The sequence below is a fragment of the Xiphophorus couchianus genome, chromosome 18 (assembly GCF_001444195.1).
Source record: "Xiphophorus couchianus chromosome 18, X_couchianus-1.0, whole genome shotgun sequence".
NCBI lineage: Eukaryota > Metazoa > Chordata > Actinopteri > Cyprinodontiformes > Poeciliidae > Xiphophorus > Xiphophorus couchianus.
Window position 1 is genome coordinate 31487999 of NC_040245.1, and position 26852 is coordinate 31514850.

The following is a 26852-nucleotide window of genomic DNA, read 5'->3' on the forward strand; positions in this document are numbered from 1 at the left end:
TGAATTATGAATAAATCTCATGTTACTGTTTTAAAAAAGCCCATTTAGGTGCTGTACTCATGCTATAACTACTATGACACTAGCATGACACTGCTGTTTTATTCAACTTGTCTATGTTAATCTGTGTCCTTCCCTATTAAATAAACGTAATGAAATAAATAAAGATGGAACTGTTTACATCCATCACTGCCATGCCATGAACAAACTTATTCAGATTTGACTTTAATTTAATTTATTATGTAATGGAAATACTGCAATTGCAAAACTGTTTGGTAACATTTAGGCCTGTCCCGATAAACGATAAATCAATTAATCGTACGATAAATTAAAACTATCGACGTCATTTCAATTATCGGCATTATCGTCTCTTCCGTCCTTTTTCTCTTTCTGTTGATGACACCGAATGAAAAAAGGCTCAACTCCAGTGATCTCCACTGACCCTCCTTTCTCATTTCCTTAGTGTAAAGCCCAGCGCACACTACACGATCTTAGAGCTGTCGGCCGATTGTCGGCCCATTTTCAAAACCTGACAGACCACACATTAGCCGACAGAAATCCTAGGTATAAGGTTCGATCCTGCCATGTGGTGTCCAACAATGGGCACAAAATAATGGCTACAAGTCCAGTTAACTAATTTTAAAACCAGGCATTAATCAATGCTTTACTACAATCTACCTGCAATGCATGTGGCTAGTGTCAGCATAAAGTCCTGACTGAATGAAAATCATTATAACCTATTTACGTCACCTTAACGAAGAACAGCTGAAAAGTTACGGGTTTATCAACTGCGGTAGCAATTTCGCTCCAACTACTCCCCTTGTCATTTCTATATTCTTTGCATGTTGAATAAACATTAATGTTGTTTCCACTATCATCTCCGCCTTCGGGTTGCGCCTGTCAGCTGTTTGGGATTCCCCTCCGCAATTTCCCCTCAGAAAGCACGGAGGAGAATCCGTGCTTTCTGATTGGCTACCTCAACAGGCTGCTCAAAGCTCCCAGTCGGGGAAAACCCCTGATTTAGATCGGAGCGGCAACAACGATCTACCATAACACACCACACAATCTTAGAAAGACCAAGATTGTTGGTCTTTGATTGTTGGTCTAAGATTGTTGTAAGGGGAAAAATAGGGGCAAAAAATCATGTAGTGTGAACTATTGCATCAGGTAGTCGATGTGCCCATCTTCTCTATTTAAATCTAATTATTACTGAAGGGCAACATAGTATACACACTTCATAATCTGCACTCTTTAGGTTGAATGCAGTATTTATTTCCACTTTGGCTTTATGTTGTTTAGTTTTTATCAAGTATATTTTTGTTAATGGAGACTGAGAATCCATTTTGTTTTTGGTTGTTTTGTGTATTTTGTTTATCAGTTCCAGTGTTAAATATTCTTTTGAAAATAAAGTGTATCTATCTTTGGCAGGAAATCACATGCATTATTACGTCATTTCCATTACATCAGTGTAAAAAGGTCTTCAAACAATATTATCGTTTATCGCAATAATTTTTTGAGACAATTAATCGCTCAGCAAAATTTGCTATCGTGACAGGCCTAGTAACACTTTATTTGATTGACATGATACTGTCATAAACATGACATAACACTTGTCATGAACATGTTTAAGTCTTCATGAATATTTATGACTGTTGTCATAAAGTGTAATTTGGTAAATAATGACAATTTTAATGCAAAGTTGACATTATTCAAAATTTCTTTGTTATGACAACTTGACAGAAATCTACCCTGCTAGCAAGCAAATGTATGGACTATGTCCGCCGAATGTAGTCTGAAAGTCGGACTTCAAATGTTCGGACTTGACGTTCGCCGAAAGTTGTCTTAACATTCACTCCAAACATTCGCACATTATGGAAAAAATATTTTTGCTGTAATTTTATTTAATCAATTTTAATATCTTTAAAACCTTTATGGTGGTTAATATTTTTGACAAAATCTTTAGTTTTGTCCTTTTAGAAAGTCTGCATCTCTGAATGTTGACTGAAATTTGTATGAACGTCCATATGTGATGTTTTTATAAAATGCGGTTACTAACTTTAATACCATACTTAGGCACTAGGGGGCTCCACGCCCAGCCAAACATTATCCTCTCCATTCAAATAATGGTTATAAGTCTGATTTTTCTGATTGCTTTTCCTGCATAATCTGCATTGCATTTATTCTAAAGTAACGTAAATCTCAAAGGAGAGTAATACTTAAATAAAAGTCCAAGAAGTACTTTCATTTAGAAAATATTTATATTATGCCGAGTGACGTCACTTCCCAACCCAGATTGTGTTCAAATTTCTACAGTTATGAAACAACGCTTCTGTATTTCACATGAAACCGATGAGATCTACCTTGTTAGGTAAGTTTTTGGTTTGCATACTTATTTGTATCATATTCTGACCAAGCATGTGTTTAGAGCGTAAAAAGGCATATAGCTTGTAACCGACACTTTTTATGTGTACGTTTGTATCACATCGTCCTTCATATCGACCACATGGCGCCATTATCTTATGACTTCTCAATTTTTATTACAAGTTTGACGCAGCCAGAAATATTTTTCTGTGGAATGTGCTGCTCTTTTTTCTCTCTCGATGTAGTTTCCTGGACCACAGTGTCAACATAACTGGTAAGCAGGTAATCAAGAAAGTTTGTGGTTGGTCTGCTTCATTCATAGACTGAGGGCCATAGAAAAAAACCCAGCATGGCCTCAGTCCACATATCTACCGAAAGTCAGAGTGGTGCTGCTAGCTAATGAGTAAAAATGATAGAAGGAACTGAGTGCAAATTGTCTTTTTCAGCGTATCAAATGGAAACATTTATGTTTGAGATGTACTTTGCCCCTTTTAAAAAAACAGGTTAAAGAAAATGAATGCATTAATACTTTATACTGCCAAATGTGCAAAGCTTACTGACATTTTCCAACACAACAATGAAAAGAGGCAGCTGGTAAAGGGAGTTAAACAATTTAATTTTCCTTTGTGATCAATGAAGTATTTTTGAATTGAATTATTTTTTGATCCATAGGTGGAATCTAACTAACAGCAGGATCGACAGGACCAGTAAGCACTGAAGTGGAGTAGTTTCTGTAAACTAGTAAATGGTTGTGAAGGAACAAAAAATCTCTATGTTCAGTCTGATCCATAATACCATGTTGTTAACCCTGTGGTTTATCCTGAGCTACTGTCATCTCACAAAACACTGCCTGTCTTTTCCTTCTCTCTGGATCATCTGCTAAAAAAATATGCAGCTGGACATATTAATACCACAACATGAATTGATATCACAGTAAAAAGTACTAAGTGATGCTATGCTTTGTGCCAGTTGTAGTTAAATTGTCAATTAGATCTAATGTTTATCTCATTATTTCAAGGTCCTTCAAAGTCTTGTCGATGCTGATGGCTGTGAGCAGGAAGGATCTCCTGTAGCAGTCTGTGTTACAGCCTCTGACTGAAGACACTGTTTTTCTATGATAGTCTCATGAAGAGGATGCTCAGGGTTGGTCATACTCTTCCTTTATGAACATTATTGGCATTTCATACTATTAATAATATACTATTTAAATGTTTGCTGTAATAGATTTGATTAGAGTAATAACTATTTTTTCTGATATGTAATTTCAGGTGACAACGTGAAAGTAAGGCATAAATTCGCCTGGCTGAAGATGTCAAACCTCAAAAGCAGAATCCCAGAACGATCAGGTGTAAAAGGTTTTTCTATGGCAGTAATTAGGATTATTGGCTGCAAAGAGAGCGAGTTCTTTGTGGTTTCCTTCAGTTGGATCTCTATGCTGCTTCAATGTTATTAGGAGATTTAAAAACCACCTGCCTTTACTACTGTATTACACACCACATCAAAATACATGACAATCAAGTATTAATGGACAGTACTTGCCTTAAATTAAATAAATTATGCTGATGTTTATGCAGCTTTTTTAATTAAATGTTTTTGTTACAGGTGAACTGAGATCTATTCAGATTCTGAGGAAAAGCCACAGATTCAGAGAATCTCCCCCATGACCAGCATCTCCATGTAGCCACAGCCTCCCACGTGTCATCTACCGTCACCATCTTATCCACTCTGATGATCCACCAGCTGCCCTGTGTTCACCTCCATCCATCCATCCATCTTCTTCCGTTTATCCGAGGTCGGGTCGCAGGGGTAGCAGCTTCAGAAGGGAGGCCCAGACTTCCCTCTCCCCGGCCACTTCTTCTAGCTCTCCCGGGGGAATCCCGAGGCGTTCCCAGGCCAGCCGAGAGACATAGTCCCGCCAGCGTGTCCTGGGTCTTCCCCGGGGCCTCCTCCCGGTGGGACGTGCCCGGAACACCTCACCAGGGAGGCGTCCAGGAGGCATCCTGACCAGATGCCCGAGCCACCTCAACTGGCTCCTCTTGATGTGAAGGAGCAGCGGCTCTACTCTGAGTCCCTCCCGGATGACTGAGCTTCTCACCCTATCTCTAAGGGAGAGCCCAGCCACCCTACGGAGAAAACCCATTTCGGCCGCTTGTATCCGCGATCTCGTTCTTTCGGTCATGACCCAAAGCTCATGACCATAGATGAGGGTAGGAACGTAGATCGACCGGTAAATCGAGAACTTCGCTTTATGGCTCAGCTCTCTCTTCACCACGACGGACAGGAACAGCGCCCGCTTGACAGCAGACGCTGCACCAATCCGCCTGTCGATCTCCCGCTCCCTTCTTCCCTCATTCATGAACAAGATCCGGAGATACTTGAACTCCTCCACCTGGGGCAGGACACCCCCTCTGACCCGGAGAAGGCACTCTACCCTTTTCCGGCTCAAGACCATGGCCTCGGATTTGGAGGCACTGATCCCCATCCCGGCTGCTTCACACTCGACTGCGAACCGCTTCAGCGAGAGCTGCAGATCATGACCTGATGAGGCCAATAGGACCACATCGTCTGCAAAAAGCAGAGATGAGATCCTAAGGCCACTAAATCGGATCCCCTCAACACCTTGGCTGCGCCTAGAAATTCTGTCCATGAAAGTGATGAACAGAATCGGTGACAAAGGGCAGCCCTGGCGGAGTCCAACTCTCACCGGAAACGAGCCCGACTTACTGCCGGCAATGCGGACCAGGCTCTGACACCGGTCATACAGGGACCTGACAGCCCGTATCAAAGGGCCCGGTACCCCATACTCCCGGAGAACCCCCCACAGGGCTCCCCGAGGGACACGGTCGAACGCCTTCTCCAAGTGCACAAAACACATGTAGACTGGTTGGGCGAACTCCCATGCACCCTCCAGGTTAACCTGTGGCCGTTTAATCCAACAGGGCTGAAGACTCTCAGTGTACATTGTCTTCTTTGGCCACTGGGTAATAAATGCTCTGAGTTATTTTACATTCTATTTTACTGATTTTTTTTTGTCATTCTTTGCAGACTGGAGCATTCAGTGTAACGTCTTCAAAGCTTTAGAGGAGGTGAAGAAGACGGCCTTGGAAAACCACAGGATGCTGCGAGTCATTCTGATCCGACTTACAGCCACTGATTCTCCTGAAGAGAAGGATTCACTGGATGAGCTCGACCTTCCATCCTCCACCGCAGAAAAATTAAAAGTCCTGAACCAAAAACTGGAGTCAGGAGCTGTTCAGAAATAAATAGTATGTATAATTCTTTGAAAACTTAATTAGCCTTTCTCTTGACATTATTCTTCCCTTCTATCAAGAGCAGTACTGTGTAAATATTGACTTTTAAATTCTTTGTGGTGTTATTTTCTTAGCTGGATCTCTGAGGGACCTGATTGGCTGTCTACAACATTTTATCCAAAATCCTCTCAAACCGCCAAGCAGAGCAGTAGAGCGAACGGGATGGAGAGAGAAGTCTTTCTGCTCACCAGAACTTGGTGACTGAATTTAGTAAGTATAATCTCATGGACCTTTCAGTCTAAAACTATGTGAATTATTGTATATTATCCTATAGGTGGACTTTGTTGTCCGCGTTTCTTTGTAGCCAATGAAATATTTTGTTTCATAAAACCATGAAACCTTTCTCTATAATACACGTCTCCATTAAAAAAAAAATATATATATATATTTTGTTTCTTTTTCAGAGGCTGTACCAAAGAACCAAAGGTCAGATTCAGAACACCAAAACAGTTTTAAGAAGGCTCAACGTTGTCTGGTTTGTTTGTTGGTTTTTTTATTATTATTATTTTGTGCATGTGTCAACGCTCATGAAATTAGTTATGGCGTAAATATCTCTTTTAAAGTCACATTTTTAAGCCGTGGTTGTTTTTTAAATGCACTTTGCCTTGATTTATTATTATTGTGAATGTCTTTTCTGAAAACTCATTTCACTAAAATTGATACCACGCTATTTCACTTTGTTATAAGCAAGGCTTCATTAATGTCTTTTTGGTACATATGTACTGCATATGTATGAATAAATGTAATTCTTTTTTTAGCATATTTTGTCTTGGGTAATCTTTAATGTTAATACCGTAAAATTAATAAATTCTTTGCCAAGTGTATTTAAGTGGTTGTCATTGATTTTCCAATTTGATACAACATTGGATTAATATTCCTAGGAAATGGAAGACAACTGTTCCAAATGAAAACCTTGTGTAACCCGCACAAAATAATCAGAACGTATTTTATTTTGGCGGGTCAAGCAGCAGCACACTTTAAGTTCCGGGTTGGGGGTGGACTTGGGTCCTCTTCATGATGGTTGCTGCTGTCGCTGTGGCTGGCTGCGTGTGTTGGCGTTTTCCTAAATCGCTGCAAGAACATTGCTAAATCGACTCAGATTAACACAGCCAAAGCACTACATTCGGTGTGTTATGACAACTACTCGACGGTGAGTTGTTGATCCTATGTCTTTCGTTTTTTTAAAGTAGAAACTTGGTGGCGACACGCCTACTTGTGATTTATGTATTGGTGTTTTAAAATGGTTTTGTAGGCTAAAAATCATTCTTTTTCTGTTAATTATGTGGCCGAATTAAAGATATGACCTTAAAGCGTTAAATAAGGCCTTTGATTTTGTCCTTTAGTGATATTTTTAGTTATTTTTTCATTTGATTTTGTGAACGGCCAACAGAACTCTGCAGTTGGTTGGTTGCTCCGTAGTTGCGCAACAAAACCAGAAACCAATTCAATGTTTATTGAAATAGTATTTAAGTAAATTAAGTTTAATTGACTTTAGTGTCAATTAAACTTGGATAGAACTTAAAAGTGCACTTTACTTTGATATCTTACTTGACTTTACTTTGATATCTCGTCTGACTTTACTTGATCTGTAATATTAATGTGATCCAATGAAGAGCTGAAAGAAATGAAAAAACAACTTCAGAAATTACAGCAGCAAATGTCTCAACTTCTGTCCAGGAAGAATCCAGCTGAATTCAAGTCCATGTCAAGGCAGAACCAATCCTACTCTCCTTCACCTCAGTTAAAAACAAAGCCCAAGCCTTGGTATTGTTTTAATTGTGGAGAAGATGGCCATCTTTCCTCCTCCTGCACAAATAAAGCAAACCCCAGTCTCGTTGAGCAGATAAAGAAACTGTTACGCCAAAAGCAGCAAGCATGGGATGCCAAGAATTCAAAATCATTAAACTAGAAACAGCTTCTGTTGTGGGACACACAGAAGCTGTGTATATGAACAGTCCCAAAGAACGCAAAATGAAAATACTGCCACGAGGTCTTGTTGGCACAAAGAGCACAGGTCAAGTTCAAATAAAAGGAGATCAGTTCAACTGCCTCCTTGATTCCAGCTCACAGGTTACTACTATCCCCTACTCTTTCTACAATACTTACATCACGGATCATAAAATCAAACCAATAAACAACCTGTTGGAAATAGAAGGAGCAAATGGACAAACAGTGCCTTACCTGGGATACAGTGGGGAGAACAAGTATTTGATACACTGTTGATTTTTCAGGTTTTCCCACTTGCAAAGCATGTAGAAGACTGTAATTTTTATCATAGGTACTCTTCAACTGTGAGTGATGGAATCTAAAACAAAAATCCAGAAAAATACAATGTATAATTTTTAAATAATTAATTTCCATTTTATTGTGTGAAATAAGTATTTGATCATCTATCAACCAGTAAGAATGTTGGCTCTCACAGACATGTTAGTTCTTCTTTAAGAAGCCCTCCTGTTCTCCACTCATTACCTGTATTAATTGCACCTGTTTGAACTTGTTACCTGTATAAAAGACACCTGTCCACACACTCAATCAATCAGACTCCAGCATCTCCACAATGCCCAAGACCAGAGAGCTGTGTAAGGACATCAGGGATAAAATTGTAGACCTGCACAAGGCTTGGATGGGCTACAGGACAATAGGCAAGCAGCTTGGTGAGAAGGCAACAACAGTTGGTGCAATTATTAGAAAATGGATGAAATACAAAATAACGGAAAATCTCCCTCGGTCTGGGGCGCCATGCAAGATCTCACCTCGTGGAGCATCATTGTTCTTGAGGAAGGTGAGGAATGAGCCCAGAACTACACGGCAGGACCTGGTCAATGACCTGAATAGAGCTGGGACCACAGTCTCAAAGAAAACAATCAGTAACACTCTACGCCGTCAAGGATTAAAATCCTGCAGTGCACGCAAGGTGCCCTTCCTCAAGCCAACGCATGTCAAAGCCCGTCTGAGGTTTGCAAATGACCATCTGAATGATCCAGAGGAGGACTGGGAGAAGGTCATGTGGTCTGATGAGACAAAAATAGAACTTTTTGGTTTAAACTCCACTCGTCATGTTTGGAGGAAGAAGAATGATGAGGACAACCCCAAGAACACCATCCCATGGTGGTGGAAGCATGATGGTGGAAACATCATTCTTTGGGGATGCTTTTCTGCAAAGGGGACAGGACGATTGCACCATATTGTGGGAAGAATGGATGGGGCCATGTATCGTGAGATTTTGGCCAACAACCTCCTTCCCTCAGTAAGAGCACTGAAGATGGGTCGTGGCTGGGTCTTACAGCATGATAACGACCCAAAACACACAGCCAGGGCAACTAAAGAGTGACTCCGTAGTAAACATCTTAAGGTCCTGGAGTGGCCTAGCCAGTCTCCAGACCTGAATCCAATAGAAAATCTTTGGAGGGAGCTTAAAGTCCATGTGGCCCAGCGACAGCCCCGAAACCTGAAGGCTCTGGAGGAGATCTGTATGGAGGAGTGGGCCAAAATCCCTGCTGCAGTGTGTGCAAACCTGGTCAAGAACTACAGGAAACGTCTGATCTCTGTAATTGCAAACAAAGGTTTCTGTACCAAATATTAAGTTTCGTTTTTCTGGTGTATCAAATACTTATTTCACACAATAAAATGGAAATTAATTATTTAAAAATTATACATTGTATTTTTCTGGATTTTTGTTTTAGATTCCGTCACTCACAGTTGAAGAGTACCTATGATAAAAATTACAGTCTTCTACATGCTTTGCAAGTGGGAAAACCTGAAAAATCAACAGTGTATCAAATACTTGTTCTCCCCACTGTATGTAGAGGTCAACATAACCTTCCCGCCTGAATTGTTTGGTTTACCTGTTGAAGTAGACACATTTGCTCTTGTAGTACCTGATATTAAACCATCTCAACATTTGATTCTCATTGGCACCAACACCTTAGATGTTGCTTATAGCAAACGTTTTGATACTCATCCTGACCAGTCATTTCAACCTATGATCTCTGGGTTTATAGCAGTGTATAAGATCCTCCAACACCGCTATGCCCAGAGTTTGAATGACTATAGTGCAACTGTCACCCTGCAGTCTAATCAGCCTCAAGTCATTACTGCTGGTCAAACCACAGTTGTAGAAGGATGCTTAGCTGCAAGACTATGGCAAGATGAAAAACAAGTCCTCCTTGAAAATCCTAGTTCCTATGCCCTCCCTGGTGGGCTCATGGTAAAAACCTGCCTCATTGACTTGCCTCAACATCGGCCTTGTCATCCGCCAGTTGTGATAAGCAATGAGTCTGACCATGAAATTCACATTCCAGCACGAGCAGTCATAGCGGAAATCAGCACTTTCCAGAGTGTGATTTCACAAGAGCAAAAAGTCCAGAATTCAACCCAATCTACAGAGTCGCTACAACCATCTCAACCACAATACAACTTTGGAGACTCACCGTTATCTCCAGAATGGAAGCAGCGAATTATCCAAAAACTCAACAGTATTCCTGAGGTGTTTGCAAAGCACGACCTGGACAGACAAAGTTAAACATCAAATCAAATTGTCTGATCCCACTCCCTTTAAACAAAGGCCAAGACCAATCCACCCTCAGGATGTTGACGCTGTAAGAAAGCACTTGCAAGAACTTTCTGATTCAGGAGTCAGAAATGGAAAAGCATTTGCTTCTCCAATTGTGGTTGTACGCAAGAAGAACGGCAGTGTACGCCTCTGTATTGACTACAGAAAATTAAATCTCCAAACAATAAAGGACGACTATGCTCTACCAAAGCTTGAAGACACATTTTCTGCCCTTTCTGGATCAAAGTGGTTCACTGTCTTAGACCTGAAGTCGGGTTATTACCAGATTGAGATGGAGAAAAAGGAAAATCCTAAACTGCCTTTGTTTGTCCATTGGGGTTTTGGGAATTCAACCACATGCCACAAGGGGTCACTAACGCCCCAAGCACATTCCAATGGTTGATGGAAAGATGCATGGGAGAATTAAATTTAAAAGAAGTTTTGGTTTTCATTGATGATTTGATCATCTTTGCACCTACTTTGGAGGAACATGAAGAATGACCGATGAAAGTTCTCAACAAACTTAAAGACTTTGGGTTAAAATTGTCAGTTGAGAAATGTGTATTTTTCCAAACATCTGTGAAATATCTTGGGCATGTAGTGTCCCAGAATGGTGTTGAGACAGATCCCGATAAGATCAAAACACTTACCTCCTGGTCAGTGCCCAAGAACCTGAAAGAATTGAGATCTTTTCTCGGGTTCTCTGGATATTATCGCTGTTTTGTCCAAGGATACTCAGCCATAGTTAAGCCACTGCATGACCTGACTGCTGGTTATCCGCCATCCCAGAAGAAACTGAGATCAACAGTAAAACCAGAGAACTATCTGAACCCCAGAGCACCATTTGGAGGACGGTGGACACCAGTGTGCCAGCAGGCTTTTGAAACCATCATTGAGAACCTAACTTCTGCTTCTGTAATGGCATTTGCTGATCCACAAAAGCCCTACATACTCCACACCGATGCCAGTTTCACCGGTCTTGGTGCGGTGTTGTATCAGGAGCAGGATGGAAAGAACAGAGTTGTTTCATATGCCAGCAGAGGTCTCTCGCGAAGTGAGTCCAAATACCCCGCTCATAAATTAGAGTTTCTCGCTCTAAAATGGGTGGTGACGGAAAAATTTAATGATTATCTCTATGGTGCTCAGTTCACAGTTGTCACAGACAGCAATCCACTAACTTACCTGTTGTCCTCAGCAAAACTCGATGCTACCAGTTACAGATGGCTTTCAGCTTTGTCTACTTTCACATTCAAGATTATCTACAGAGCTGGAAAGCAGAACATGGATGCTGATGGGTTGTCTCGGCGACCTCATGGTGAGCTGTCTGATGATCCTACCTCCAGGAAGGAACATGAACGAGTCCTGAAATTTGTCCAACAACACCTAAACGAACCAGATTATGTCTCCATCGACCAGCACACCATCGAAGCAGTTTGTGCTTGTCACATGGTGTATAGTGCAGTTGTACATCTTGACCATGCTCTGGTGTTGTCTATGTCCGCCCATGCCAACAGTCTATCTGACAGTTTTACTGATGATGAACAGTTCAGCTCCTCTTTACTTCCTCGATTTTCAGCAGATGACATCGCAGCCAAGCAGCGTGACGACCCTGTTATCCGCCATGTCATAGCTCAGCTTGAACGAGGAGAGTCACCATCACCATTGGTGAGGGAAGAACTTCCTGAACTGCCCCTTCTACTGCGAGAAGTAAACAAAATGGAGCTCCAAAACAACCTTCTCGTTAGGAGGAGACAAGTAGGAAGTGGACCAGCATACCAACTAGTGTTACCTGAGGAGTATTGAGCTGTTGTGCTGCACCAACTGCATAACCAAATGGGCCATATGGGAATTGAAAGAACTCTCGACTTAGTTCGTTCTCGTTTCTACTGGCCTAGAATGTTCATCGATGTTGTTAAAGTCAGAACCTGTGAAAGGTGTGTGAGACGTAAATCGTTGCCTGAGCGAGCAGCACCTTTGGTCAACATTAAAACCACTCATCCTTTGGAGTTGGTGTGTATGGATTTCCTCTCTGTGGAACCGGATCGCAGAGTCAAAGACATTCTTGTCATAGCAGATCATTTCACAAAGTATGCCATTGCTGTGCCTACTCCAAACCAAAAAGCCAGGACTGTTGCCAAGTGTTTGTGGGACAATTTTCTTGTGCATTATGGCATTCCGGAAAAGTTGCACAGTGGTCAGGGTTCAGATTTTGAATCACAAACCATTCGAGAGCTCTGCAAAATGGCCAACATCCAAAAAATAAGAACCACTCCATACCATCCAAGAGGAAATCCCGTCGAACGTTTTAATCGAACACTGCTGGACATGCTGGGAACGTTAACTGAAAAGGAAAAAACTCATTGGAAAGACTTTGTAAAATTGCTAGTGCATGCCTACAATTGCACGAAAAATGATGTTACAGGATACTCACCATATGAGCTGATGTTCGGACGCCAACCTTGCCTACCAGTGGACTTAGTCTTTGGACTGCCATTAAGTAAGGATGGATTTACCTCCCACACACAATATGTGCAGAAGTTAAAGTCTCACCTGGAGGAGAGCTACAAACTGGCTAGTAGGAACTCAGCTAAGGTGATGCAGCGTAACAAGACTCGATTCGACCGAAACGTTACTGCGTCAGAATAGGACATTGGAGACAGAGTTTTGGTGTTGAATGTGCGAATAAGAGGGAAACACAAACTCGCAGATAAGTGGGAGTCGTCTGTGTATATTGTTGTGAAGAAAGCCGGTAATCTTCCTGTGTACACAGTCAGACCAGAAGGCCAGAACAAACCACTAAGAACCCTGCATCGAGACCTTCTATTGCCATGTGGGTACTTACCTGTTCCTGAGGAAGAAATACCTACCAGAGATAAAAAAGAAATCTCCTGTGTTTTCTCCAGTATCTGCTGATGATGAAAAGAATCCATCAGAGGATGAACTAATCAATCCACCTCTGCACATTCCATCATCTTTTGAACCTGTCAAATGTACGATTGACATTGACCTACCTCCTGCCGAGCAGTCTGTCCCCTTGACACAATCTCCAGTACCTGTCACTGAAGAAGACAGTGCTGAGGAAGATGAATCCAAACCTGTGGAAAGGGAACCCACCTCTGTTAAAGAGGAACAACTAGCAATGGACAATGAGGAACCTGAAATTGACTCTGAACAAATCAATCCTGCAAAGGTCTCCAGAGTTGAGCTATAGAAAAAAACCTTTGTACATTGGAATAAAGCAAAGGATTATGTGTTCTTGAAACAGAGAGTTCTGGTCAGCATATTGTAACTCTGAGATACTGATTAAAAAACTTAAACAGAATTACTTAAGAAAAAAGTTTCTTTCAAGATTCCTCACATTTTTTGTTCTGATTGTGTCAGCCATCTCCTTCATTATAGCCTTCCTGTAACGCTCTGAAAACAGGGAGATCTTGTTGTTTTCATTTCCTAGGAGCAGCTCTTTGAAGGTGTCCAGAAATGCTCAGAAATTATAGCTGTTCTTGCAATGTTAATCATGGTGAAAGCCTTATCATAAATTCAAACTGGTGAATCTCTTCTGGACATTCTCATAGTAGGTCATGACTCAATCCATTGCCGTCACTTAAAGAAAGGACAAAAACAAATTAAAAAAAAAACAATGTGTTCTTAATCCCGCATTTATTTAAGTACCATTTCAAGAATGTCCCTTGATGCACACTCTCAGAATGGTAGACTGGCAGACAAATGTGGTTGTTATAAAGTGCAATATAATTATTTCTTAATACAAGTAGCATAATGACTAGAGCTGAACAAAATTATTCTGATCAAATATTTGTTTGGCAGAGGTTCATACAGCCTGCCACTATTGTTATTCAGAATGCATCATTTAATGGAGTGGTCCCCAACCTTTTTATCAGCGCAGACTGGTCAAGGCTTGTGGTGAACCGTCAGACAAGGCTTCTGCATGTTGGTGTGTCCGTTAAAGCGGACACACATTTTACGGACACAATATGTGCCATGTGCGGATACACATGGCACATTTTATAATATTTTGCCCCGATTTTCCCCTTAGGACAATCTTAGAACTCGGAACGTTCTAAGATTAGAACGGTTGCGATCATTTTTACCGATCATTCTGCAGTGTGTGGTGTGTCACATAGAACGCCGGACTGCTTTTAATATTTAATATTTAATTTAATATTTTTTTGCCCCGATATTCCTCTAATGACAATCTTAGAACGCACCGAGTTCTAACATTGTCGCTTGTGATAATCGTACGATTATCCTGTCTGTGTGGTGTGTTACGTGGAACGTCGGACTGCTCCCATCTAAAATAGGGCTTATTCAACATGTTTGATTGTCTTGGCCCTTTTATCGCAGCCTGTGGGGTTTTCCCTGACTGGGAGCGAGAACGCAACCTGTTGAATGTGACAGGTAGCCAATCAGAAAGTGTGGTGACGTAAGCACGGGGGAGGGCCGGGGGGGGAATGGGGAGTGATGCACAGGGTATTCCTTTGGCGAAGCAGTTTGAAGGCTTCTTCATTGCCTCATTAGAGAGCTGGTCACCACATATCATGCAGAGCGGGCTTGGAATGTGGGAAACACCTACCTGGAAAAATACATTCTCCTGTCTCTGGGCCTTTTTCCCTTTGCAAAGAAACTTTCCAAAGACATTTGTTTACTCATTACTCACTTTGCTACTTGTGGGCTCAAAGACGTAACCGAGAGAATTCAGTTAAAGGATTTTCAAAATAAAAGCTCCCTCAGACTCACATAATACATAAAACAGAAATATGTAATTATTTCTTATGCGGCCCGGTACCAATTGGTCCATGGACCAGTACTGGTCCGCGGCCGGGGGTTGGGACCACTGCTTTATAGTACAAACCACAGGGTGAAAATAGCAATATAAATTATTTTATCAGTATATATTATTTTTCCATGATGACCGCACATCACTGTTATAATGATAAGGCTATTCATTCAGTCAGGGCTTGACGCTGACACTAGCTCGCTTAAAATGAGCCCACAAACTATTGCTATTGCTTCTACATTGTCACCCTGTTTGTTTATTCTAAATTCATGTTTGGTATGTTGGGGATTTTACGGGATTTTCTTCTGGAATTGGGATGTTTGTGAGTGGAATCCGTGTGTGGTGTGTTGGTCCTGTGTGTAGCTGGACACACGAACCGATCTGACCTGTTGTACTTTTGTACTTTTGTGTGTGGTCACAGAGGTTTGGAAAATCGGCTGACATTTCTTAAATTGTGCCGTGTGAACCAGACTCACTCCAATCTGGTAGTGATGAGAGACAATGACACCTGAAGTGTGTTGCTTATGCACAGGGTGCTTGGTCTCTATGTGGCAAAGCAGTTTGAAGGCTTCATTGCCTCATTAATGAACAGAACACTGGTACCAATTGGTCCATGGACCAGTACCAGTCCGCGACCGGGGATTGGGGACGACTGATTTAATGTATAGTTTTAGGCACATGAGTGTATCTTTTCACTTAATGAGCATTCAGAATTATACTCTAGCTTATGGATGTTTGCAAGAAGTTTATTAATAAATAAATAGATTAAACACCAGTTTTACATTTGACAATTAGTTGTCTAAAATGTAACTTCTTAATTCAGCTGATGGATGCTGAATCCCGCTGCCCCTTTCCCACTTACCTGTCCCCTCCCACCAACCTTCACCTGGAGAGAATAGTAACACAAAAATGACTTACCTAATTTTCTTGGGGAATATTTCATCTGCTTCTTTCTCTTTGGTCAAATAGGGACTTTTTTCTTTGGTGGCTGGTCCTCATTAGCATCCTCTACACCCGTAGCATGTCTTCATTAAAATGGGTCTTCATGTGGCTAAAGTTAGCAAAGCAAGAACAAAAGCACCATGTCACATCAGCCAAGTTCCTAAATAATGCACATAAAGGATAATGTTGACTAACATATTAGCTTTTAATTTGCTAGATAAAAATTGGAGGGAAAAAAATCTATATTGCACTACTTAAACCAGGAGTCTCAAACTCCAGTCCTCGAGGGCCGCAGTCCTGCAACGTTTAGATGTGCCTCTGCTGCACCACACCTGAACAGAATAATTAGGTCATTAAGGCTCTGGAAAACTGATCTACACAAGGAGGAGGTCATTAAGTCATTTCATTCCAGTGTTTTGTATCTGTGGCACATCTAAAAACTGCAGGACTGCGGCCCTCGAGGCCTGGAGTTTGAGACCCCTGACTTAAACAGTCTTAAATAATGTTTCAAATGCAAAGTTTTTTTTTGAAGAATATTTCTATTGAATTTTATAACATAAAAGAAAGAACAAGTGACAGTGATACACTTAACACAGATTCTCATTAAATAACTTGGTCCCCAAAGCAAACAAACACAAATAAACAATAATGAACAATGAGAAAAAAAAGAAAAAAGACAGAAAAGAAAAAAAAGAAAAGAGAAAAAAACCCAGCAATCTCTGCACAGTTCTCTTAATGTCCTTTGTAACGTTTCAGAAACTCGGCCAACGGTGACCATGTCTTTTCAAATTTCGCTCCTTTTCCTCTGACAATATAAGTGAGTCGCTCCAGAGCCATACAGGATGACATCTCCTTCACCCACATGTGATTTGATGGTATATCCATTTTTTCCAGTAGAGAGATATTAATCTCCTGGCCTGCAGGAGTCCAAAGTCAATCAATTTTAACTGTCTGGAATTAAAAACACAGTTCTCTGAATAAATACCCAAAACACACATTTTGGCCTCAGCAGGTACATTCACTCCAACGATCTCTGACAAAGTTTGTGTAACCAAGTTCCAATATTGTTGTAACTTTGGACACTCCCATACACAGTGAAAGAGAGTACCTCTTCCAACCAAACATTTACAGCAGATATCTGGGATGTTAGGTGCCCAGCGGTTCAATTTGACTGGAGTTATGTAAATTCTCATCAACCACTTGTACTGAAGGAGTTTCATGCTTGTATTGATTGATTGCTTTTGGGCCTTTACGCATGCAGTATTCCAGTCCGCTACTTGTATCTCCTCTCGGATGTCAGCTCTCCATGCATCCAATTTATCTGCAGTGGATTCCTCATCGTGCTTTAGTAAAGCTATATAAAATAAAGAAATATGACCTCTCCTCTCTAAATTTCCTAGCACAATATTCTCTAGGTATGATAGTGGTGGTTTGGATTCAACCGTTTTATGTTTTGACATAATAAAATGTTTAATTTGTAAATACTTATAAAAGTGTTTCTTTGGAATGCTATATATTTGGCGTAACTGCTCAAATGTAAGAAGCCGGTCATCCTTATAAAGATCTGCCAGTTTCTGTACACCTTTATTTGCCCAGATTTTGAAACCTCCATCAGCTGTCCCTGTCTTAAAATATCTGTTCCCCCAGATGGGTGAGAAAGAGGAAATGGAAGGGGTATCTCCAATATATTGATAGGTCCTATACCAAACATCAATTGTGTTTTTCAGAAAGGGATTTTTTGTCATTTTTATCAGTTGCTTTGGCCTTGCGGAATACAAATACAGATTTAATCTAAGGTTTGTTATTAATTGTTCAATTTTTATCCATACTGGGGGTGATTCGGTTGAGAAATAAAACATAGCTGAACATAGCTGGGCGGACCAATAATACAATTTAAGATTAGGAAGTTGCAACCCCCCTCTCTCATATGGCAGGTACAACAGGCGAAGTCTTAATCTAGGCTTTTTATTATTCCAAATAAATCTACTGAAAATACCATTTAAACCATCAAAAAATTGTTTTGGAAGAGGCAGAGGAATTGTCTGAAAAAGATACAAAAATTTTGGCAATATATTCATTTTAATCACATTTATTCGGCCAATCATTGATATGGGCATTATCATCCAATTATTCAGTGACTCGTTTACTTCACTGACCAGAGGATCATAGTTTGCTGATACAATTGTTTTAATGTCTGAGGTGATCTTAACACCAAGGTACACAAATCCCTCTCTTGCATTGATAAAGGGGGTTTGTATAACCGGGTTCAGTCTTTCGTCCCTGTTCAAAAATAGAATAGAGGACTTTGAATCATTTATTTTGTAGCCAGAAAACTGACCAAACAACTCTATTTGTTGCATTAAATTTGGGATGCTAATGGACAAGCTTGTCAAAAAAACTATCAGATCATCAGCATACAATGCCAATCTATGCTCTTGGTCTCCCAACTGAATGCCAAATAGATCAGTTCGCATTTGTATCATCATTGCCAAGGGTTCTATAGCTAAGACAAATAACATCGGAGATAACGGACAACCCTGGCGAGTGGAACGTTCTAATATGAAAGGTTTGGAGGCTAAATTATTTGTCCAAACACTGGTTTCAGGAATTGTATACAAAAGTTGAACCCATTTGAGGAAATTGCAACCAAATCCATATCTCGGAAGAACGTTAAATAGATATGACCATTCAATTCTATCAAAGGCCTGACGGGCATCAAGTGATAATAAAGCAGTATCTTTAGCGTCAAATTTCTCATGAATTATATTTAGGACTCTTCTTATATTGTGAAACCCTTAACGTTTTGGTATAAAGCCATTTTGATCGTTATGAACTAAATACGAGATAAAGGGGTCCAGTCTGTTTGCTAAAACTTTGCAAAGTATTTTAGTGTCCACCCCCATCAGACTGATTGGTCTAAATGAGGAGCACTCCTCAGGGGGTTTACCAGGCTTTAACATCAGTGTGATCATTACGTGTCTCAGAGTAGGTGGGAGAACTTCACTTCTAAATGCTTCTTCATACATATTAAAGAGCGGGGTTATAAGTTTTTCTTTAAAAGTTTTGTAGAATTCAATAGGGAAACCGTCTGGCCCAGGAGCTTTACCGCTGTTGATACTTTGTATGGCCTGTGAAATTTCCTCAATCGTTAAATTCGTATCCAATTCCTTTTTTGTCTCTTCTGTAAGTGTCTGAAACTGAAGTTGATCTAAGAACATATCTTGTTCTTCCGAAGCGTGGTGGCACTCCGATTTTTATAGATTTACATAAAATTGCCTAAAGCTATTGTTAATTTCAGCTGGATCTACTGTTACCCTACCAGAGGGGGTCTTTATACTATTAATTGCTCTTTCACTTTGTATTTTCTTAATTCTCCACGCCAATAATTTCCCAGCTTTCTCGCCTTGGTCATAATAAGATTGTTTTAACCACATTAAACTTTTTGCTGCTGCTTCATAAGATAATTTATTATATTCAGTTCTCAAAAGTAACAATTCACTCTGCTTTGTTTGGTCATCATTGGTATTTAAATCTAATTCCAAAAATTTTATTTGTTTACCCAGAATTTCCATTCGCTTCTTTTGTTGTTTGTTTTTTGTACTTGTATAGCTAAGAATTTCACCTCGAATATATGCTTTGAATCCTTCCCATCTCACTGAGGCGGAAGTCTGACCCGTATTTAATTCAAAATAAGTATCTATCTTCTCCCCTATCAATCTGACAAAATTTTGATCTTGTAGCCATTTTGCTTTAAACCGCCAACGAGGTGTATTATGCACCAAGTTTTCTATGTGAATATTCAGTGAGATAGGTGCATGATCACTGATCACTATGCTGTCATACTGACATTGTTTGATCATTGATAAAAGTTCTCTTGAAACAAGGAAATAGTCTATACGTGAGCGGGACTTGTGTATACCCGAGTGACAAGAGAATTCTATTTTATCAGGATTTTGTTCTCTCCACACTTCCACCAAGTTGATATCCAATATATATTGACTTATTAATTTCCTAGTTTGCTTTTTATTAGCATCTGGGCCAATTGATCAGTCAATATTTGGGTTTAAAGTGCAGTTAAAATCTCCTCCAATTACATAAAGTCCTTTAAGAGTAGATATAGTAAGAAACAGGTCTTCAAAAAAATTTGGCTTATTTTCATTTGGACCATATAAACTGACTAAATTTAGAGTAAATGAGAAGATATTACCCTGGACAATTACATACCTACCAGCTGAATCTTTTATTGTTCTTACAATTTGGAATGGTATGCTTTTATGGATCAAAATAATTACACCTCTTGCATAATTATCATATGATGCATATATCACCTGGCCCGGCCATCTATTTTTAACAGACTTTATCTCACAATTTGTTAAATGTGTTTCTTGAAGAAAAATTATCTTCGATTTAAGTTGCTTAATCCTGTTTATAACCTGTTTCAGTTTAGTTTGATTCCGAAGACCTCTCACATTCCAACTTGTAATTTTTATGTAAGAAATGTGAGTATTAACTTGTTCCATCCTTTATTTTTTTTTGGAATGTTAATAACAAAACATGACGCTGAGTTAACGGAAAATACACACAGATTTGAGTAAAATAAAATAAGTAACTAAATAAAAGAAAAAAACCCAGAAAGTGACACATAACCCTTAATTCCCCCCCTCCCTTACTCAGATTAATAAATTGGGGCTTTTGCTAATCCACTAATAAGAGAAGTAGCTGAACTATGAGACCCACTTCAAAAGCAACAGTGGTGCCCGTGAACCATACACCATAGTAGAGACATTAATACAGCGAACCCATAAATAACCATAAATTCCCTCTTCTGAGAGGCGTTTAACCGAAGATATTTAGTATTAACGTGACATACATAACCAGCAAGTACAAAAGTATTTGCTAAAAGTGTTATACGAACATATAGAACTATCCCGCATAAGAGAAGAAAAATAAAAGTCAAAACGAAGTCACTCCGTAGCTACCTATGACTTATACATACACCAAAAATTAACTGGATATTGTGTCAGCTGAGACAGAGAAAAACAGATGTCAGATATAAGCAGCTGATTTTGTGGTTCAGGAACTGAACCGGTCACCAGTACAGTCAGTTCTCTCCGGCGTATGTGCGGAGGAAATCCCCAGCTTCCTTAGGAGATGAGAACAGCTGTATCTTCCCCTTGTGGAGGATCCTCATTTTGCATGGATTGTATTGAAACCCGTGGAACATTCCCTTTTCAGAAAAAGCCTTCCTGATGTTATCGAACTCGGCTCGCTGTCGGATGGTTTCTGCTGAAAGATCTTGAGTGAAGAAAAGTTTATTCCCCTCGTATCGAATATTGCGTTGTTTTGTAGAGCGGAAAACAAATTCCCGATCTTGGAAATTCAGGAACCGAATGAGGACGGCTCTGTGCTGGTTCGGCTTCGGAGGTGCCAGAGTGCGGTGGGCCCTCTCAATGATGAAGGATCTATCGGTCTCCAGCCAGCGCGGCAGCATCTCCCGTATAAAGTCCAGTAAAGGCCGCTGACCTTCAGCGCTCTCCCGGAGCCCAAAAAGGCGCAGATTCTTCCTTCGGCCTCGATTCTTCAGGTCGTCGGTCTTCGCCTCCAAGTAGGATATTCGCTTCAGGGTTTTGGTCAGACTAGCCGTACTAGCTTCTAAAAGTTCCTCCACCGACACGATTCTGTTTTCAGCTTCCTCCAGTCTAGTAGCATTAGCCGCAACATTTTGCTTCACCTCTGCTATGTTTTTTTCCAGAGAAGCAATGGACTTCGTCATTTCACCCATACGGTTATCTATGCTGTCCAGTTTATTTCCAAATCCACCGAACTCGGAATGTAACGACCGAAGCTCGGCTAGTACCGTGCTAAGGTCACACATGCTATCAATGCTAGCGGTACCTTCTTTGTCTTGATCTGTTCCCGAAATATCAGTTTTAGTTGGTTTTTGGGAACCGCGTTTTCATGTGAAAATATCACAATCCTTAAGAGTGGTCGATTTTGACATTTTCAGATCCAAATTATGTTTCTAATCCTGGGTTTTATCGAAGATTTGGTGCAGGTCACACGGAGCATCCACTTTAAGCTGCCATCTTGATTCGCGGCTCCACAGCGCCCCCTACAAATGCAAAGTTCATAAGTGCTTTGTAGACATCTTGCTGTAAAACTTTAGGATCAATTAAATTAAGAAATTTAAGACTAAACAAAATGGCAAACCATTATAATATTACCACATAAAGTTACATAATTTTTGTTTAATCTATAATACTTTTACAACAAATTTTTTATAACAAATTAATGACAGATCATGATTTCTTGGTTAATGTGTTGTTGTCATAACAAAGACATTTTGAATAATGTCAGCTTTGCATTAAAAGTGCCATTATTTACCAAATGAGACTTTATGACAACAGCCATAAATATTGATGACTTATTTATGTTCATGACAGATGCTATGTCTTGTTTATGACAGTGTCTTGTCATTCTTATGCACACCCCATTACATAAAGTGTTACCAAGTAGTTTTTTTTTACATTAGCATAATATAGACAAAGACTTGTGCATATTTGTAACGGAAAAGCAGCTTTAGAAAGCTTTCGATAATTGTCTTCCTGCCTTAAGCTCAAGCATTTCCAGTGTTCTCCTTGTCATATGTGTGAGTGCTGGAGCATAGCAATGAGTCTGACCTACATTTTTGAAATTCACCCTCCCCCTCTTTCTGCTTCTCCTCCTTCCCTGCCTCCCCCCCACTATCCCTCATCCACCCACCTCCACCTCCATAGCTGTGGAAGTCAGACGACTTTGGGGAGACGTGGGTGTTGATCCAGGAACATGTGAAGACCTACTTTTGGTAAGACAACAGCTGTCTCTGTTCGTGATGTGCAGACCTTTCACAGGAGTGTGAAAGTAATGTGAATGGGAGGAGTGTTCTGGGCTCTGTGGCATGTTCTCTGGATTTACAGTGAAAACAAAAGAGGAGATTCTTCCTTCCAGAAAATATCAGTGGAATGGAAGAACATCTTGTTGGAGAATCCAGCTGGGTTCAGTTATGTCTGCACTAGGATCATATGTCATGCTCTCATGGCTGAAAGAGTTGAAGAGGGGTAAATGTGGACAATTAGTTGGCCAGGTTGAACAATGTAAAAGATGACACCAAGACATCTTGTTGCCATTCTGCTCCTGATTATTCAGATTACAGGGTTGATTGTAATAGACAATCAACCCCCATGTCTTTCTTTTGCATTGTCACAGTTTCACCACCATTTATGTGAATTTTAACCTGTAATCCACTAAATTTATTAGTGATGCACAATTGTCTATTGACAGGTAAAAAGCCTGTTTATTTGTAGGATTGATTTTAAGATTTCATTGCTTATTTTTTAAATCTTAAAAGGATTGTCTTAGCCTATCTTTGTGATCTAAACATGCACTCTGCAGAAAGAGTACTTGAGTCAAACAGCCAGTTTCTCTTAGATGTTCTGAGATTCAGGTTAAAATTCAGAGGTGGTCAGACTTTTGCAATTTGTGTTCCTAAAGTTTAGGAACACAAATTGCATGGACCGCCAAGACTGTTGAGACTTTTAAATCTTTGCCCAGACACTTTTTTTTAGCTGTTTAATTTAAACATGGTTTGAGTTTCTTTTATGACAGTTAAGGATTATATTTGTATTTTCTTTTAACCTTATTTTTATATATATTTTTCGTGTTCTTATTGTTGTTTTCTTGATTTATTTTATTGAATTGTACAGCACTTGGGTCAACAGCAGTTGTTTTATGTACTATATAAATAAATTAACATTGACATATTGGAATAACATTGTAATTCATCCCCATAAATCAAAATGGGCTAATATTAAGAACCGATAATTATTCCTATCTTGTCGCCATTTGTTTCTGGAGGGAGAGGCGAGAGGGTGGGTCATGTGTTAATGGTTTGGCCACCCTCCCCCACTCCCCAAGGGCAGCTCCAAGACGCCCCTCAAAAAAAGTCCATAAATAAAAAACAACCAACCCAGGGTGGGCGGAGGGGCGCTGGACATAGGCAAGAGTCCACAGAAAAAAACCCCCAACCAAACCAGGGTGGGCGGAGGGGCGCAGGAAGGAGGGCCAGAGTCCAGGAAGCAGAAAACTCAGTCCATAAATAAAACTTCTGGTGGTGGTCTCCCCTGTCAGGCTGCCCCAGGACACTGTGGCTACTATCCAATAGCTTGCCCCATCAGTGTGTGAATGTGTGTGTGAATGGGTGAATGACTTTTACCATCACTGATAATCCGCCAATGCAGAACAGAAGCAAAAACTGACTGAAATATTTTTTGTTTGCAGTCTGTGATAAAATGGAGTCACAGCTGACTCACTGCCCCCCTCCTTCCTCGACCCCCAAATTAGTTTTATGTTCATCTTTGAGCAGCAGGCTGGAGGTAGCAGAAGGCTGCTAATCACTCATGTTTCACCAGCACTTTTTCATTGCAGCTGCATTTGGTTTTCAGGTCACATATGTTTCTTGGTCAACTTCCTCCCCTGGTAGTTTTCATACCTCTTCCAGTCACTCATGCATTAAAGCATCAACAGAACAGAGAGCCCTTTTTGATGTTTGGGTTGGTTTCCACCTACTTTTGCCAAGAGCCCTTTTGCCTACAGAAAGTGGCAAAGTTTTCTACTCAGGTTAAATAAAATATACAGCATAAAAAACATTAGAATTATGGCTGCGTTCTCCAGGGAAACCCTGCTGCCCCACTCCAATAGTTTTCCAGAGACCCCCTCCCAAAAAAACTATTTATATTTATATTTATTAGTAAGCAGAGCTGGGTAGTAGCTAGTTACATTTACTTAATTACATTTACTTGAATAACTTCCTTGAAAAAATTTACTTTTTGGAGTATTTTTACTGCGCTGTTATTTTTCCTTTTACTTGAGTAATTTTATTATGAAGGTGTTGCTACTCTTGAGTAAAATTTCTGGATTATCTGGATTATAGTACAAAAAATGTACTTGAATAAAAACTAAACAACATAAAGCCAAAGTGGAAATAAATACTGCATTCAACCAAAAGAGTGCAGATTATGAAGAGTGTATTATGTTGCCCTTCAGTAATAATTAGATTTAAATAGAAAAAATTGGCAGATCCTGATGCAATAATTCACACTACACTGTTTTTTTGCCCCGATTTTCCCCTTATGACAATCTTAGAACATTGGCCGTTCTAAGATTGTCGCTTGCGATTTCATAACCGATCATCCTGCAGTGTGTTGTGTGTTACGGTAGATTGGGAACGTTAATGCAGCTAGTTGAATGTGACAGGTAGCCAATCAGAAAGCGCGGATTCTCCTCCGTGCTTTCTGATGGGAAATTACGGAGGGGAATCCTAAACAGCTGACATGGCGCAACCTGAAGTCCAACGGACATTGGAGATGATATGTGGAAACTAGAAAATTTCTGAAGAAATTTAGCCGGGGCCTGCCAAGGCGTGCCCGTCGGTTTGGGCCCAGCGATGTCATGCTACAAATTAGCATCGATGCTAAAGAACGCTTCAATGTAATCAATAACTGGCTTTCACGAAAGCCAGTTAGCAAATTGCTAACATGTGAACAAATTGTGATTCCGGTTTTTGTCGTGGAAAAAATATTCCATCAAACTAGCAGCTACGCTATCAGAGCCACAACAAAATATCCCACAGCAGTCAAACTTTTAAAATCAATCACATTTCTTAAAGAACACATTACATTTAACAACTGTAAGCAGTTCTAATAATATAGTAATTAAATTAAATAGTATATTTTATGGACAGAACACAAACACTTCTTACCTTTACCAAGCAGAGTCGGAAGCAGAAAGCTTCTTCTGCTTCTTTGTGATTTTTAGCGGCGGGTGACATCTAACGTTAATATGTATTATCGCCATCTACTGTGCTGGAGTGTGTACGACAGCATCTCCCCCAATCTAAATTCTTACATATAATCCTGTTACCTTCAAAAATGTAATAACCGCTTTATTTATTTTGTGTTTAATTAATATCTTATTAAGTTTAAATATCTATAAACAGTGTTTGTGCTGCACTGCTTCCCCCTTCTGAGACGCCGGATGGCAGACCAGAATCTCCTCAAAGCCGTGTGGAACTCTTTCTCCATGGCCTCTCCAAACTCCTCCCACAGCTGAGTTTTTGCCTCAGCAACCACCCAAGCCGCATGCCGCTTTGCCCGCCGGTACCCATCAGCTGCTACTGGAGTCCCCTGATAGGACTCCTTCTTTAGCCTGAAAGCATCCCTCATCAAAGGTGTCCACCAACGGGTTCAAGGGTTGCCGCAGCAACAGGCACCGACAACCTTGCGGCCACAGCTCCAATAAGCTGCCTCGACAATGGAAGCACGGAACATGGTCCACTCAGACTCAATGTCCCCCACCTCCCCGAACTTGTTCAAAGTTCTGCCAGAGATGGGAGTTAAAGCTCTGTCTCACAGGGGACTCCGCCAGACGTTCCCAGCAGACCCTCACAACACATTTGGGCTTGCCAGGTCTGACCGGCATCCTCCCCCACCACCGGAGCCAACTCACTACCAGGTAGTGGTCAGTGGACAGCTTCGCACCTCTCTTCACCCGAGAGACATACGGCCGCAGATCCGATGAATCAATGACAAAGTCGATCATCGAACTGTGACCTGGTGCCAAGTGCACATATGGACACCCTTATGCCTGAACATGGTGTTTGTTATGGACGATCTGTGACATAGCACAGAAGTCCAAACACAGAACACCACTTAAATTTATATTGGGGGGACAGTTCCTTCCGACCACACCCTCCAGGTCTCACTGTCATTGCCCACATGACTGTTGAAGTCCCCCCGCAGAACAAGGGAGTCCCCAGGAGGGGCACTCTCCAGTACCCTCTCCAAGGACTCCAAGAAGGGTG

General features: G+C 40.5%; 2 protein-coding genes and 1 long non-coding RNA gene across 8 annotated transcripts in view; all 3 read left to right on the forward strand.

The window, feature by feature from the left end:
- Nucleotides 1-26852, forward strand: part of sorl1 (sortilin-related receptor, L(DLR class) A repeats containing) — a 195780-nt gene that overhangs the window by 21129 nt on the left and 147799 nt on the right. For 4 of the 6 annotated variants that reach the window (XR_003593165.1, XM_027999187.1, XM_027999185.1 and 1 more), the window contains exon 5: nucleotides 22732-22799. Coding sequence is in view for 4 of the 6 variants with exons in the window: in XM_027999187.1 (XP_027854988.1) it covers nucleotides 22732-22799 (68 nt within the window). In the remaining 2 variants the exon portion in view is untranslated. Of the gene's footprint in view, nucleotides 1-6653; nucleotides 6820-22731; nucleotides 22800-26852 lie in introns of those variants that run through there. The other 2 variants (XM_027999189.1, XM_027999188.1) reach the window with 2 other exon arrangements.
- On the forward strand, nucleotides 5215-6452 carry LOC114133354 (uncharacterized). Its single transcript, XR_003593168.1, has 3 exons — nucleotides 5215-5624; nucleotides 5744-5879; nucleotides 6074-6452. It is a non-coding gene; the product is annotated as an uncharacterized LOC114133354 (long non-coding RNA).
- Nucleotides 7260-10197, forward strand: LOC114133351 (uncharacterized). Its single transcript, XM_027999190.1, has 2 exons — nucleotides 7260-7856; nucleotides 9469-10197. Exons 1-2 carry the CDS (start codon nucleotides 7545-7547, stop codon nucleotides 10189-10191), a joined length of 1035 nt encoding a protein of 344 aa, XP_027854991.1. The 5' UTR covers nucleotides 7260-7544; the 3' UTR covers nucleotides 10192-10197.